The sequence below is a fragment of the Phyllostomus discolor genome, chromosome 8 (assembly GCF_004126475.2).
Source record: "Phyllostomus discolor isolate MPI-MPIP mPhyDis1 chromosome 8, mPhyDis1.pri.v3, whole genome shotgun sequence".
NCBI classification, from domain to species: Eukaryota; Metazoa; Chordata; class Mammalia; order Chiroptera; family Phyllostomidae; genus Phyllostomus; species Phyllostomus discolor.
In genome coordinates this window covers 35,097,907-35,112,418 of record NC_040910.2, presented here as the reverse complement: position 1 = coordinate 35,112,418, position 14,512 = coordinate 35,097,907, and the positions used below count along the sequence as shown (strand labels likewise).

Genomic DNA, 14,512 nt, shown 5'->3' with positions numbered 1-14,512 from the left:
CCTCCTGCTAAAATCATATAGTCCATTATATAATTCATTTATACTCTGGGCTTGGTAAAAAGTTTTGGGTAGCACCTCATAATTTAGGTGGTCTCAGGATTTATAAATTTTTCTCGTCTTCCTATATCCTACTATTTATAGCTTTCAGTGTCTATCATTATTCGTTGTTTTCCTTTTCCACACACTGACCCTCCCAGTCTTTTTTAATTTCTTAATTTTTTTAAAAGATCCTCTTTTATTTTTTTTAAGATTTAATTTTTTTATTTTTAGAGGGATGGGTGGAGGGGAGAAAGAGAGGGAAACAATAATGTGTGGTTGCCTCTTGTGCACCCCCTATGGGGACATGGCCTGCAACCCAGGCATGTGCCCTGACTGGGAATTGAACCTGTGACCCTTGGTTCCAAGGCTGGCACTCAATCCATTGTGCCATACCAGCCAGGGCCCATTCTTTTTTTATAATTTGATAATCCAAATTTTTAAATTTTCCTAAAAGTTAGTGGAAATACAAATTTCATATCAAGTGGTCGTACGAACAACTGTCTTTAAACATTTCCTCTTAGGAGCTAACAAACCACACACAAAAAGGCAGGTTTCCTATAAACCATAAAAGCTTTAGTCTACTAATGAGTCAGTTTTAAAAGTCATTCCTTAAGTTTTAAAGTTATCCACTTAAGTCCCTGGTATAAATCACATGAAACAATAGTAGTTAAGCTACTTAATTTGTTAGAAATAGTATCAGAATATCATTTTTTATATTATAAGGTTGAATGACATCACTCAAAAACTAAAAAGAAAAACTATTCCAGAAACCCAAGATTTTTCTATACTTAAGCTTATTCAAAGAAAAACAATTGACTAATTCATTATTTTGAATAAGTGTGGTTCTCCAAGTTATAAAAAAAATGCTGTGAAACACTGTTCTATTTCATGGCAGGAAATACAGCAAAGCCTATTACTTCACCTTTAAATAGTAAACCAGAAGTTCATTCAAAGCAGGATCAGCATTCAGATTAACAAGGAAACACTTATCATCCCCAACTTTAATTCCAGAAGATTGAAGAGATATTCCAAGGCTCTCCAGTTGTTTCTGTCGCTCCTGTAAATACATTAGAGAAGTATTAACTCTACAGCTACCGACACAGGGAGATATGAAAGGTCTTATGATAGAGTAATTATTGAATAACTTTGTAATTCAAATATGTTAGCAAACATGTTATATTACAGTATTATAGATTATTATCTTTTTCTCCTTCCGAACTATATAATGTTATTTTGTTGATTAAAATTTTTCATTTTGAAAAATAAAGCCACTACAAATAACTACCAAGTATACTACTGAGCCCTGAATTTCCATTCTTGAAAATACCTAACATCCTGAATTCATCTTTCTCATTTAATTCTGTACGTGTGAGCAAATGTACATTTGTTTTACTCTACTGAAATGTTTCTGAAGAGCCAGGGTCTCAGTGCGCTCTCCTGTCTGATCCCTCAATGACTCCCCAGCCAGGATGAAAGTTCAACTCCCTCCACAGGGCGCACCTGGCCCCTCACTCTGACCCATGTAAGTTACTCCCATCTGCACATCGTGTCATTCCTGCTTGCAAAGCCTGTGCTACAGTCACACGGGACATCGTCCAGGACCCTGAAAGAGTCGAGAACGTTCTCTTTAGCTTAAGAGGTTGTACACCAGTATTTTCTGGCTGGAGCATACTTGTTCTCACACTTGGTTAACTTGCCCATTTCTCTATGCGGGCACGAATCCTACCTATCCACTGTGGCTTCCTAGCACCATGCATAACACGCGGTGAGCACTCAAAATGTTGGCCTTACAAATTTATCACAACAAAACTTGCATGTTCATTCAAGTACTATTTTCATAAGGAAATGAGCCTTTCTTCCTCTTGAGGCACTTTTTTTACTACACTTAAAAGTGCTCAGCCTAGGCCCCAACTCGTGTGTAGGCAATAAATATTGGCTGTTATTATTTAGAAGAACAAACTAAGGCCAATAAGCAGCAATAAAAGAATAAAAGACTTTTATTAAACAGCTACAGTTAGAGGTGTCCGATCACAGACAGTCAGTCCGAAACAGAATGCCTGAAGGGGCACCGAGCCGCTCGCTGCCACACACAGGTGGAAGGCAGAGGCTGCGTGGAGCATCCAGCGGGAGAGCCACAGTGGAGTCCCTTATGATTGAGCTGGACACTACAGGATGTTCTCCAAACACGAATGTTCCCACCCTGACGTCTCACAACTCTCCCTATATTAAGTATTTAAAAAACGAGAGACAGTTACCTCAGATTTAGGAATTTCATATTACTTTTACTGAGCTGTCATATGGAAACATAGATCTCATAGCCTAATATCTAGTACTAACAATTTTGTGGTTTGGACAAGTTTCCTCAAGAGTACAAAATACTTAATAGAAGTGGATGTTCAGAGCCAGGGACTACAAAGTAGCTATTTCATTAAAAACCTTTTTTATGGCCCTAAAAATTATTATATGAACAATTAATTGTAATTATGTCTTTTTTTATCCTTCACATAAACCTAGTAAAGTATAAACTCTCGGCTCTAGATTCTTATTAACAGTGCTAGATTTGCCACCTTCAAAGCAAATGAACAAGAACCAGAAGCGCCACCTGAACCGCCGCGCACGAAATGCCGTGCGGCTTCTCTCTAGATCAAGAACCACGAACCTGGGCAATCTCCTCGGTAGTCCTTAATTTCTCCTCCCAGGTCACGGTCATTTCCTGGATTAGCTTCTCGGATTCTTCCAGCCGCTCTTTTAGCTCTGGAGATTTCATTGCCTATAAGCAAAATGTTTATTTCATGAACTATCTGTACAATACACTGAAAAAAGGATTAGATAAATCCAGAAAAACAAAAGTAACAACCTTGTCTCCTCTCACTCAGGTCTCTGATCTTCCTAAGACACAAATGACTGTCGCTGACCCACAGCAACCCCACTGTGTGGGTCCCATGAACAAACCCAATCATCCAAGGTGCATCTGAAATGAAGTCAACTTCCTCCTTTTGACAGTTCAAGTTAAGAAGGGCTTATTTTTAAAGTCCCAATAAGTCATGTACCTCAAGTCATACATGATGCACTCCAGTCTTTACTGATGACTTCAGGTATTAATTCAAGTACATACAGAATAAATTTGTAAGAGTTGCAAACTAGCTGGGGTTATTAATATCAGGAACAAAAAAACAAAATGTCAAAGTCTCCTAATGAACTTGAGAATTATCACTATAAAAACAGGAAAATATTCAACAGGCAAAAATATGATCAGGATCTTTGTTTTAACCACGTATTTTACCCATGGACTACCAGAAAACGGGGTTCAACAAAGAAAGGGCTGGGTCCCAGCCCCAGGAGAGGGTCCCGCAGTGCTGGCAAACTGCAGGAACAGAAAGGCTAATGAAAGTAGGAATTGTGCTTCTGATATTTTATTCCTCTTTTGACAAGAGGCTGAGCATCCAGTTGCAGGTGAGAACTGTGTAGGTTTCAAATTCAGTAATGGAACATAAATACCACAATAGAATGTTCAAAGAATACTGGAAAGCGAATACCACTAAATAGACGGGCACTGCTGGTATAAAATATATTTTCTACAAACCAAACTGAGCCCCAACATGGAAAACTAGATTAAGGTATGAAAGTCCTCCTTAAGATTTCCATTCTGACTTCAACCAATGAACAAATTATACCAAAATCTATTTAATTCTTCTTCCAAGTAGCCTGTGACCACTCTCCACCATTTTTTACACTGAAAATAAATTGTATACATTTGTTCAAACATCTCTTTTACTCTCCCTTGTTCTATTATACCTCTTCTCTCTAGTCAGCTAACTATACTGTAGAATGAAACATTCTCTCAATTCTTTTTATTCTTTCCTCCCATTCAACCCTTTAATACCTGTAAAAACTCTCTAAATTCCAATCATGATAACCTGTCTTCCTTTACTTATTACTCATCTCAAATTTCTCTTCCTACAGGAAATTCAAAAATTTTAAGTAAATTACTCATCACTTTCAGCTAAGGGGGAAGAATATTCAAGTTCTAACTTTACTAGATTTTCCTAGACCCATAAAGCATTGCTCAGCTGTGCCTTATACCTCTGCTTTGGTTAGCTGCTCTCGGAGTTTCTCTACTTCTTCCCTCAAATCCCGGATAATGCGTGCATTAGGATCCTCATTCACCACGGCGTGGTTCACGATGTTCTTGGCACGGTCTGCGTACCGCAGAGTGGAAAGGGTCTCGTCATAGTTATCAGCTGCCGGACTCACGGTAGCTACCATTGCCGTCTTACTGTTACCCCCAAGACTGTCCTAGAGAGGGAGAAAGTGAGCAGCATTTTAGAGTTGGAAGAAAACATTCTATGAGAAGGCAGAAGTCAGAAATGGTAAGATAACATCCCATGGTCAGACACACATTTAAGGGCAAGGTCAGGACTAAAACACAGGTACACTGACTCCCTGTCCCATGTTTTTCCTTCTCTGCCAAGCTACTTTTCTGCAGAAGGGAATTCTGGTTTTGAAAAAGGACAGAGAAATACAATAAAGTCTACATTTATTTTAGTTTAAGAAAATTTAATTTTAGACAATTTGTTCTCTTTTAACAGATAGCATGATACTACATAAGTCAGCAGACTACTCAGAATTAAAAAAAAAAAACCCAGTAATTTCTTAAGTGCCTAAAAAATCTTCTGCAGAGGAACTGAACAATCATGATATTATTTATCTGATCAAAGAATGACACCTATAACCCACTCCGTAACACCATATATGTAGAATCTCCGAGAAGCCTAAATAATAGCCCAGAAAGTGTGTTCTTACAAGCTATCAAGCACCTTGCAAATTTTTTAAAAACATAATTGAGGGTGCCCCGCTAGCTCAATCAGTAGAGCATGAGACTCTTAAAAACATAATTGTACCATAAAAAGGTACAATTACAGTCTTATAAAAACAAAAGCTACATTGAGGGTATTTTCATTTTATTCCCTCCGACACCACTTCAAAAGCCACTAAAATAGGCTTCAGGTTCTACATGACCACCCCCACAGTCCAGCCGAGGGTGCTGAACAAAGTTACGCATCTTCGTCACACTAGAACTGGAAAGTAGAGTGCAATGGCTTTAACACAGGCTCCAACCAGTTCAAAATGCTACTGTCACTGGAGGATATTAAAAATAACTAACTACAACTCCAATCACAAAACTAGACTTGGGAAATCAACCCACCCCCACTCCACTTCACCACACAACGGCCGTGGCAGGCCTCCCCCAAGATGGCCCTGACGACTTCCACCTCCTGGTGGTAACACCCCTGGGCCACCCTCTTCCCTTGAGTGCGGGCAGGGCTTGTTTATTTGCATCTAAGAAACAGAACACAGCAGAAGCTATAGTATGTCACTTCTGATTATAAAAAGATTGTGGCTCTGCTATGGGTGTTGTTTCTCATCAGTGCCATGAGGTGAGGTAGTCCTCTGGAGGAATGAGTTTGGAAACAGCTTCTAAAGCCTGCCAAGAGCTACTTAGGTGAGCAGATCCAACCCTAGTCCAGCCTTGTGATAACTGCAGCCCCAGATGACACTTTGATCATAGCCATGTGAGAGACACCAGCCAGAAACCCTTAGTTAGGCCTCACCCAGAATCCTGACCCACAGCGACTGTGAGATGACAAATGACTGTGTTTCCACCTATTAAGGTTTAGGACTACTATGTTGCATAGCAAGAGATAACTATTCATACACTAGTATACCATCCCAGGATGAGAAGAATTACCCGAGAGAAGAGATTCAATACCCTCTTTCAGTAAGAGAATACCACTGAACATAGTCTCAAAATTAGAGAGGATACTCAAATAGGCCAGTAAGCCAACGTCACCTTTGTACAGCATTAACTGATACAAAATTCTTACTTTTGAAGATGCAAAGTTTTTCTAATATCAATGCATCTAAAATTTGTTTGAGCAATCTGTGATTTACACAGATTGTGCATAGACTTTACTCAGTCCTCAGCCTTTGATGAGTTGCATTAATAGTATTCCCATTTACCAATGAAAAAACAGAGGTTTGTTCTGACAAAGAAGGTGAAATACTTTGCCTGAAGATCCAGAATTAGTAAACTGAACAATATTCTAGTCCAACTGTATTCTGCCTTCAAGTCCAATAAGATTCCTGCTCCCCTACAGCTATCCACAGTAACAGAGTAACAAAACATCACTTGGCAACAGATGGAGTTCAGACCTGAGGAATAAGGAAGGTAACCTGACACCTTCCCAAATTATTTTGTCCTACTGCCAGAAACAAAATAATTTCTTAGGTATTCCTAACAGTTCAATATAATCACAGACAAGACGTCCACTTATTCATCCATTACTGAAACTTTGGTTTTCCACAGACAACATAGCTGAGATCATTTTATCTTTGAAGAAAATGCACTTCAACACATGAAAAAGAAGGAAATGTAAGTAATCTGGGCTTTAGGAAGCAAAAGCTATCTCTGTGAAGCCTGTATGGGTGTGTGTTTCACTCCGCTTCTAGACTCCGACCTCACATTGCTGGTGCCCCACTTTGGCAACTTCCAGAAAAATGTCAAGAAGAATCCCATGCACATTAGTGGAATTCCAATGCCATATACAAAGACCACAGGAATTGCATCTCAAATGGCAATCCAGTTCACCAGCAGTGCCGTGGTGGAGTGCTGCCCTCCCAGAACCACGGAGTTCTGTTAGCCCACATGAACAGCAAATGCTACTGGGCACAAGGGAATGTGTAACAATAAGTAGCAAAGGAGAAAAGCATGCACATTGTGCTTCAATTTGTGCTGAGGAAAGGAAACCTGGCAAACAACAAATCCTTGATATTTTAAAAGCCCTTGTGCATGAGCAGTAACAATATGCTTATATTCAAAAACGGCCTCAGGCCTTAGCAAAAAGGAAATGGCAACAAAGGACCTGGCACTTATTCAAGGAGAAAGTATAAAGCTTCTTGTTTACTCTTTAATTGTTTCATTAGGCAAATCAGCTGAGCTTTGTTTCGAATGTAGCAACTGCAAATTAAATGGACCTCCGAAAGAAATTTAATTTTGGAAGTCAGAACTGTTTAAAGCTGAAAACTCTTTGAAGTCATTTAATCAAATGATTCCCTTTTACAGAAGAGAAATTGAGACCCAGGAAGAATGACAGACTTACTAAAGGTCATAACGCTAGTTCAGAGCAGAACTGAAATATCCATTCATTCAGCTTCTCATGGAGTTTACCTTAGAGGGTGATGCTGGTCAGCAAATACTATATGATAAGAACTAAAGTAGGGATAAATACAATATGGTCTGGGAAAACAGAGAAAAAGTAGAATGCCCAATCTTGAAAGTTTAGGGAAGCTTCCCAGAGAAAGTGGCATTTGAGACCTTAAGATGAATAAGCATCACCCAGGTAAAGGGGGCAGGAGAGCAGTGTAGGAGGAAACTGGCTAGAGAGAGGAGGAAGAGTGTCCTAGAGTAAGAGCAAAGTCCTAGAAGTCCCTTAACTGGAACTGATAATGTCAAGAGCAGAGGATGAATAATGAGAAGTAGGGAGTGGTCAGACTATGAAGGGCCCAGTAAATCACAAGTCATTAAAGAATTTGGACTTGATTGTAAGGGCTTCTGGAGAGTTATTAAAGAGATTAAAATTTTAAAAATGTATGAATTTAGAAAGAAATTGCAACCTCACTTTAAAGAACAAAATGGACAAGGAAAGCTTGAGAGACGCCCTGGTTAGTGTGGCTCAGTGGACTGAGTGCCAGCCTAAGAACCAAAAGGTCACCAGTTCAATTCCTAGTCAGGGCACATGGCTGGGTCAGGGTCAGGTCCCCAGTTGGGGGTGTGCGAGAGGCAATCAATTGATGTTTTTCTTGCACATTGATGCTATTCTCTTTCTCCCTTCCTTCCCCTCTCTCTAAAAGTAAATAAATAAAATGCTTTTAAAAAAAGAAAGAGCTTGAGGGAAAGGTTTCAATCATCCAAGCAAAGAGATGCAAGTCACCTTCAGTATGTAGTGGCAATAAGAATGGGAAAAAGTGGATGAATTTGAAAGATAATCATTATTAAAGAAAGAATTATGAGAGAAACTCCCAGAAACTTGGTTCTTCTTGCCGACATGGTACAGAACTACAGATGAGCAAGCCTACTAGCGTGCAAGCAAAGTTTGTTAGTGCTAAGTTCTAACGCAAGAGCAAAAGCAAGGGTGGCAAAAGCAGGGGTGGCAAGAGCAGGGTAGCCAGAGGCCAAGTGGCCAAAAAGGGCCTAGAGAAAGAGTCCTTTATTCTGAAGACTTAATGTAGTTGGCGGGATGGGGAGGAGGGAGTTACATTTTTCCTGACAGGTAAAGGTTGCCAGCTTTCCCGGGAGACATGACTACCCAACCTACCGTGGGGGGAGGGGGTCTGTTAGCTTGAATCCTTATCTTGCTCCAGACTCTATTTGTTCATTTTGCACATGTGACGGGGGCAGGCAATTAACCAAAGTTGTTTTATGGGCTTTTCTTTGGGTACTGTGGGTACCCTTCCCCTTCCCCCATCCAGGCCTTGGCAAGAATACACAGTCTCAAGGTTTTCCTTTTCCCAGCGAGTGCAGACAATACACACAGACTTTCAAGGGCTCCCCCCACCCCACCACCACACTATCATAGTTAACTTGTGTTGTTCGGAATATCTGGCAGTCTTATTGGACCTGGCTCAGGACTACTGGGTCAACAGGTAAGACACGTCTTCCTGTGTTTTCAGCCTCCTGTATTAAGCTCTTTGTTAGACTGCAATGGTGAGGACCCTGCCTTTATTACCCTTCTGGTAGCTCATTCCTAGTTGCCACCGTAACAGGAGCATTTGTTACCAGAAGTTACTTGATATTAAGAGATGCATATTGAGAAAGCTACACAGAGAGGTGAAAATCAGCTTAATACAAAATGGTTCTCCCTGACCACCTGACATATGAGCCAGCACTCTACCATCTCTGAGGGAAGAGCACTCACATCTACGCTGGACTAAGTGTGTCATGAGAGTTTCTCCAACTCTCAGATGTTATAAACATCAAGAGCACTGCATAACTATAATACAAATACAATGCAGAAAAACTTGACAAAAAATCGCAAACCTTGCCCTGGTTGGTGTGGCTCAGTGGACTGAGTGCCAGCCTGTGAACCAAAGGGCCACCGGTTCAATTCCCAGTCAGGGCACATGCCTGGGTTGCAGGCCAAGTCCCCAGTAGGAGGTGCACAAGAGGCAACCACACACTGATGTTTCTTTCTCTCCTCTTTCTCCTTCCATTGCCCTCTCTCCAAAAATAAATAAAGTTAAAAAAATTGCAAATCTTATAAACGATGAGCAAGTTTACAAGTTTAATACAAGTTACATTAGAGAATACCAGGATTATATCAGGTCAAACAAGGATCAGGGAGTGACAGACTACTTAAGATTAAAAGAAGGAAAAAGTAATAGGGATATAAAAGCCACTTTAAAGGAGAATGATTTACGTAACAATGGATTCTGAGAGACCTTCAGGAAAGCTGTTTATACCCCAAAATACATTTTGCAAAAATGCCCCTACTTAAGACCTTGCTGCAAAAGTCAAACAAAATAAAGGTCACCTCGTTTTTCAGAAAAAAAAAAAAAAAAAAAGACAAAAGTCAAGAAAAGTACTGCTTTCTTTAGCCTGAGAATTAACACACAGAAACAACAATTTTAACAAAATTTTACTAAACACAAGATAAAGTGAGCTTTTTAAGAAAGTGTTTTGTTTTATTCAAGTTCAACTATTTCCAACAGTTTCTAGCAATGCTTGGTAACAGTCAAGTGCTTCTCCTTCTAATCAAAAGAAACCTTTGATAACCTTTTTCCCAGGCAGCAAAACCCTGGACTCCACCCTTGTTTCTCTCTCCAGTGCCTCACATGTAACGTAGGAACACCACCCTTTACCTTCCAGGAGTAACCGAGATAATGCACACAAAGCACTTAGCATCGCACCTGTTTCTCCCTGAACAAGCTCTCCTGGCCTTCAGCCTATAAAATGGCCGTGAAAAATTACCTAGGCCATTGTAACTGTGTTAACTAACAAAAGATATTTCTCTTTTAAAAAAATATTTTATTTATTTATTTTTTAGAAAGGGAAGAGAGGGAGAAAGAGAGAGAAACATCAATGTGAGGTTGCAGGGGGCCATGGCCTGCAACCCAGGCATGTTAACTACTTACGTGAGTTAGGAGTGTCACCAGACTTCATACCCCCTAATTCCCAGGCCAATACCCAACTCACCAAGGCTAAGGGAAACCTGGGAATAATCTCTTTTCCCCAAACTCCTATTACACATCATTCCCTTACTCCTACAGAATCACTAACTCACACTATAGTATTTTATGTAAACACTGTTCCCTTACTAGACTCTAAGCAAGTAGAGGGTGAAGAGTGTTTTACACTCCTTTATGTTTTCCTCAGCACTTCATACAGTTTATTTTTCCTTCTCATTTCCACTTCTCTCACTGACATCCAATCAGCCAATGAATGACTATGTGACTACTCTGTATTCCTAAACAATACCTATAAAAAGCTAAAAGCAAATTAAAATGATCATGAGTAGTTTTGAAGTTAAACAGAATTACAAGGTCCAAAACGTCAGTCAGACAAGAGGAGTCTGTAAGACGGTGGGAACTCCTTTTTTATGCCTCGCTTGCCTGTCCAGTGAGCACCAGGTCCTCCTTCTACTCCCCCAAATCTGAGGCGACTGTGCGGGCTGGTGTGCCCAGCACCCCACTGCTTCCAGGTTCTGCTGGCTCAGGAAGAAACCTGCTTCACCAACTAAAATTATAATTACCACCTAAGAGCCTACCGATTATAAATTTGAACACTGAGAGAGGAAAGGATAACCAAAAAGGAGTAATATTCTACTCTTTATTCTTCCTGGTACCAACCACCAAGAGGAGACCAGGAAAGAAAAAAATAACTTACTTTGAGCAGCCACGTGAGAACTGAGTCGCGATATGGAACAAACTTATTCTTGTTTTTGCCAGCACTCTGATCTGCAAGGGCTGAGATAACCAGACCGAGGGTTGTGAGGGACCTGCATGGAGCAACAGATGATAACAACCATAAAGACCAAGTACGTCAAGTGTCACGTTTCAGCACAGACTGAACATCAAGATGCCTTTGAACCCGCATGAAAATGGCACCGCTGTCAGCATTTAGCTGTTCCGTTTAAAACTACATAAATTCTAACAGCTGATACCTCTCTTATGCTATTGTAAGCAATAAAATTGCTTAGCATAGTTTTCCCCCCATTTTTATAAATAAAAGTGTAAATCATAAACCTTTGGATCAAGATAACGACACCAACATCACACATCTTTAAGAAAGAAGGCCACATAGTACAAATAATCACAGGCAAAAATTATGTACATAACTGCACACCCACAGCCATTCGATAATCGCAGGGAGTCTGCATGACGGTGTCCTGTGGCACTGATGATCTCCAGCTGGTCAGCTGGTTACTGGTGACTCATTATCTCACTGTGTGTCCTTCGGGGAGCCACAGAGACAGAAAAGAACCCTGCCCACAGGAGCTAACGATGTAGCCTGGGGTATAAAATTCAACCATATGAGAGAACCAGTGAACAAAACATTGCTTCATAAAGCCCTAACCTCTTGGCATAAATAAGCAGCACAGCAGCCATAACTGGGAAAGCCAGACATGGCCAGAACACATGCTGCTGTTTGTTCAGACAGTGAACGCAGGTCAAGGCGGACAGACTGATTATCTTTGTTCCTTTCCATAGCTCAGACCAGCAGTCCTCAACTGAAGGTGACTGGGCCCCCTCAGGGAGCAGAGCTGGCAATGCCTGGAGGGAATATGGGTGCCACCACTGAGGGTGAGGGGAGAGGGGTGGCAGAGACTACCACCACCTAGTGGCCAGCGGTGCCACTAAACACCCTAGAATACACAGGAACCAGGAAAAAAGAACTGCCAGGCCCCAAATTTCAAGAAGGCTGCTCTTGAGAAACCTCTGGACTGAGACTGTGCTCCTCAGCCTATCAAAGATCTGGCCAAAACATAAAACAGGTCCAGCCTATACAAAAATATACATCTGCAGAAATAGGAAACTATTATTCATTATAGCCTTAATGGGCCCAGAATCTTATTCTTTTAATAACCGCATGCATTCACATATTTGGCTATTAAATCAAAAGCAATAAAAAGTAAGTTCTTGAAAAAATTACTTGTTAATGTTGCTCCCCTCCTTCAGCCTGTCACCGGCAGCTCCAGTTTTTGTTGCTCGCTCACTGCCGGCCAGATCCACCAGGCTCAGCTTGCCCACCTTCTCTCCAGACGTCTAGAAAGTGAGTTGTAAATACGGATACACAGTTAAGGGGTACAAAAAGCGATACCATCTCTACAGAATGAGTTTATTATCAAAATCCTTTACTAAAGAGTTACTGTTATTTCAAAGTTAGTCTGTGCTGCTATAAACCAGTGGGAGAAAATTGTACAATCTAGTAAACACAAAACTATACAAACTCTACTAATCCAGACTAAGTTAAAGTTGTCTCAGAAAAAACAGAGCCTCCCAAAATGAGACATTTTGAAGAGAACTCAATAAAATTTTCATAGGGAAGTATACAAAAATGCTATTATAAGTTACAAATTTTAATATAATTTGAAGCTATGCTTAAAATTTCAGAAATGTTTACCAATAATTCTAAGGAAATATATTTGCAATTCTTAGTGACATAAAAATTAATCTGACTTTTATACAATGGAAGGATCCCTCAAAAACTCAACACTTTCTAAAATGTTTCATATTATTCATATATAATCATTTTCTTATAATTCTAGGTATTAAATTTATATAGTTCTCTAGTTAGATAGTATATAAATGTATACATACATATACTGATATTCTCCTTTATAAAAAATGTTTTCTAACAATGAAAAATAGAAACAGACTCATAGAAAACAGACTAGTAGTTGTCAGAGGGATGGAAAACGTGAAGAAATTGAGAAGTGCAGATGGGCAGTGAAAAACAGTCGGGAGGGGGTCAAGTACAACACGAGGGACACAGTCACTCATATTGTAATAACTACGTATGGTGCCAGGTGGGTACTGGAGATACCTAAGGGAAGGTTTGTAAAGTATGTGATTGTCCAGCCAGTATGCTGTACACCTGAAACTAATACAAAGTAATACTGAATGCAAAATGTAATTAAAATTAAAATTTAAAAAATGTTTTATATTAAGTCACACATGCAACATTTTATATTCAGCAATACAAAAAATATGGGAAACTGATGTCAAATCCTATAGGCTGGATCATTTTTTAAACCTTTCCTTTAAAATATACATTTGTATTTATTTCCATAAATAAACATGTTGCCACAAAAGGATACTCAGCTTCCCAAATCAGAAGTATGTTTGGTTTAAAGAAAAAAGTCTTCAGTGTGTTTTTTGTTTTATGCTGAAAAGGAAATAGGAAACAAAGAACTTTTTGTTGTTTTACTAATATTGCTGTGATGGTAAAAGAAGAAAAATATGCTTTCAGCAAATAAAAATCCTGCCAAAATAAAGCACTTTGCCAGGGTGATAATTTTAGCTTCTGGTATTTGAAACTGATTTGCTGAGGGTTATACACCATAACAAAACATGCAAGAGTTCATATGAAAAGAGGGAAACAAATGTGTAAGGGAACAGAGGAGTTTTCCATGTGTAGAAACCTATACATCACTGGTTCTGTTTATTCTTACAAGTTTGAAGACCAAATACTTCATATTTATTCCATAAATGCAGCAATCTGACAGTACAATTTCCCTAGTGTAATTTATTCCTTCTGATACTTAGCTGCTTAACTGAAGGTAATATTTCAAAAGTACCTCCACTGAATCAGCTAGAGTATTAACATTAGATTACACCATTAGCCATCATAGTTTATGGCTCAAAAAAATGCTGTGGCAAAGACTTTGGACCATTTGCTTGTGTAACTTCTGCTCTGCCTGCCTTCAGCTAGAGAGGGTGGGGAGCTAACACTATATTACTCAGACTTCCGTGCAGGCCAGCGTTCAGGATGTGGCTTGGGTTCTGTCAGTCAGATACGCTTGATTAAGATTTGGAAAAGAGAAGGAAAGCAGAGGCTATCCTCCACCTCTTTTGGGGTTGTTCAGCTGGGACGCAGCACTGGGTGCTCCTTGACCACGAAGTCCCTATGTTGCCCTGGATCACAGCTATGGGGCGTGCCTGGAACTCCCAGCTCGCAGCACAGTGGTGGCCTCAGAGGTAGCAGCCTGGCCTTTGAGTCTGTGTTGTTCTGGGAATTATTCCTAGAGATTCAGTCTAGAACCCCCTCCTCCTCAGGTGTTCCAATAACTTCACAGTCACCCAAATCCCCCCTTTAAAGCTCTTTCTGTTTACCCAACATGGCTTCTGTTTCTTGTCCTGTGTCCTAACTGATATACATGTTTGGTTAGGATTTTAAGTCATCTAACACCTGAAG

General features: G+C 39.9%; 1 protein-coding gene across 3 annotated transcripts in view; it reads right to left on the bottom strand.

Annotated features, from left to right (window-relative positions):
* The window catches only part of KIF13B (kinesin family member 13B), a 173,542-nt gene that overhangs the window by 90,885 nt on the left and 68,145 nt on the right, over positions 1–14,512 (bottom strand). For all 3 annotated transcript variants that reach the window (XM_036032025.1, XM_036032027.1, XM_036032026.1), the window contains exons 9-13: positions 12,248–12,360; positions 10,982–11,093; positions 4,123–4,335; positions 2,699–2,809; positions 962–1,096 (exon numbers count right to left, since the gene is read on the bottom strand). In XM_036032025.1, coding sequence (XP_035887918.1) covers positions 962–1,096; positions 2,699–2,809; positions 4,123–4,335; positions 10,982–11,093; positions 12,248–12,360 — 684 coding nt within the window. The remainder of the gene's footprint in view (positions 1–961; positions 1,097–2,698; positions 2,810–4,122; positions 4,336–10,981; positions 11,094–12,247; positions 12,361–14,512) is intronic.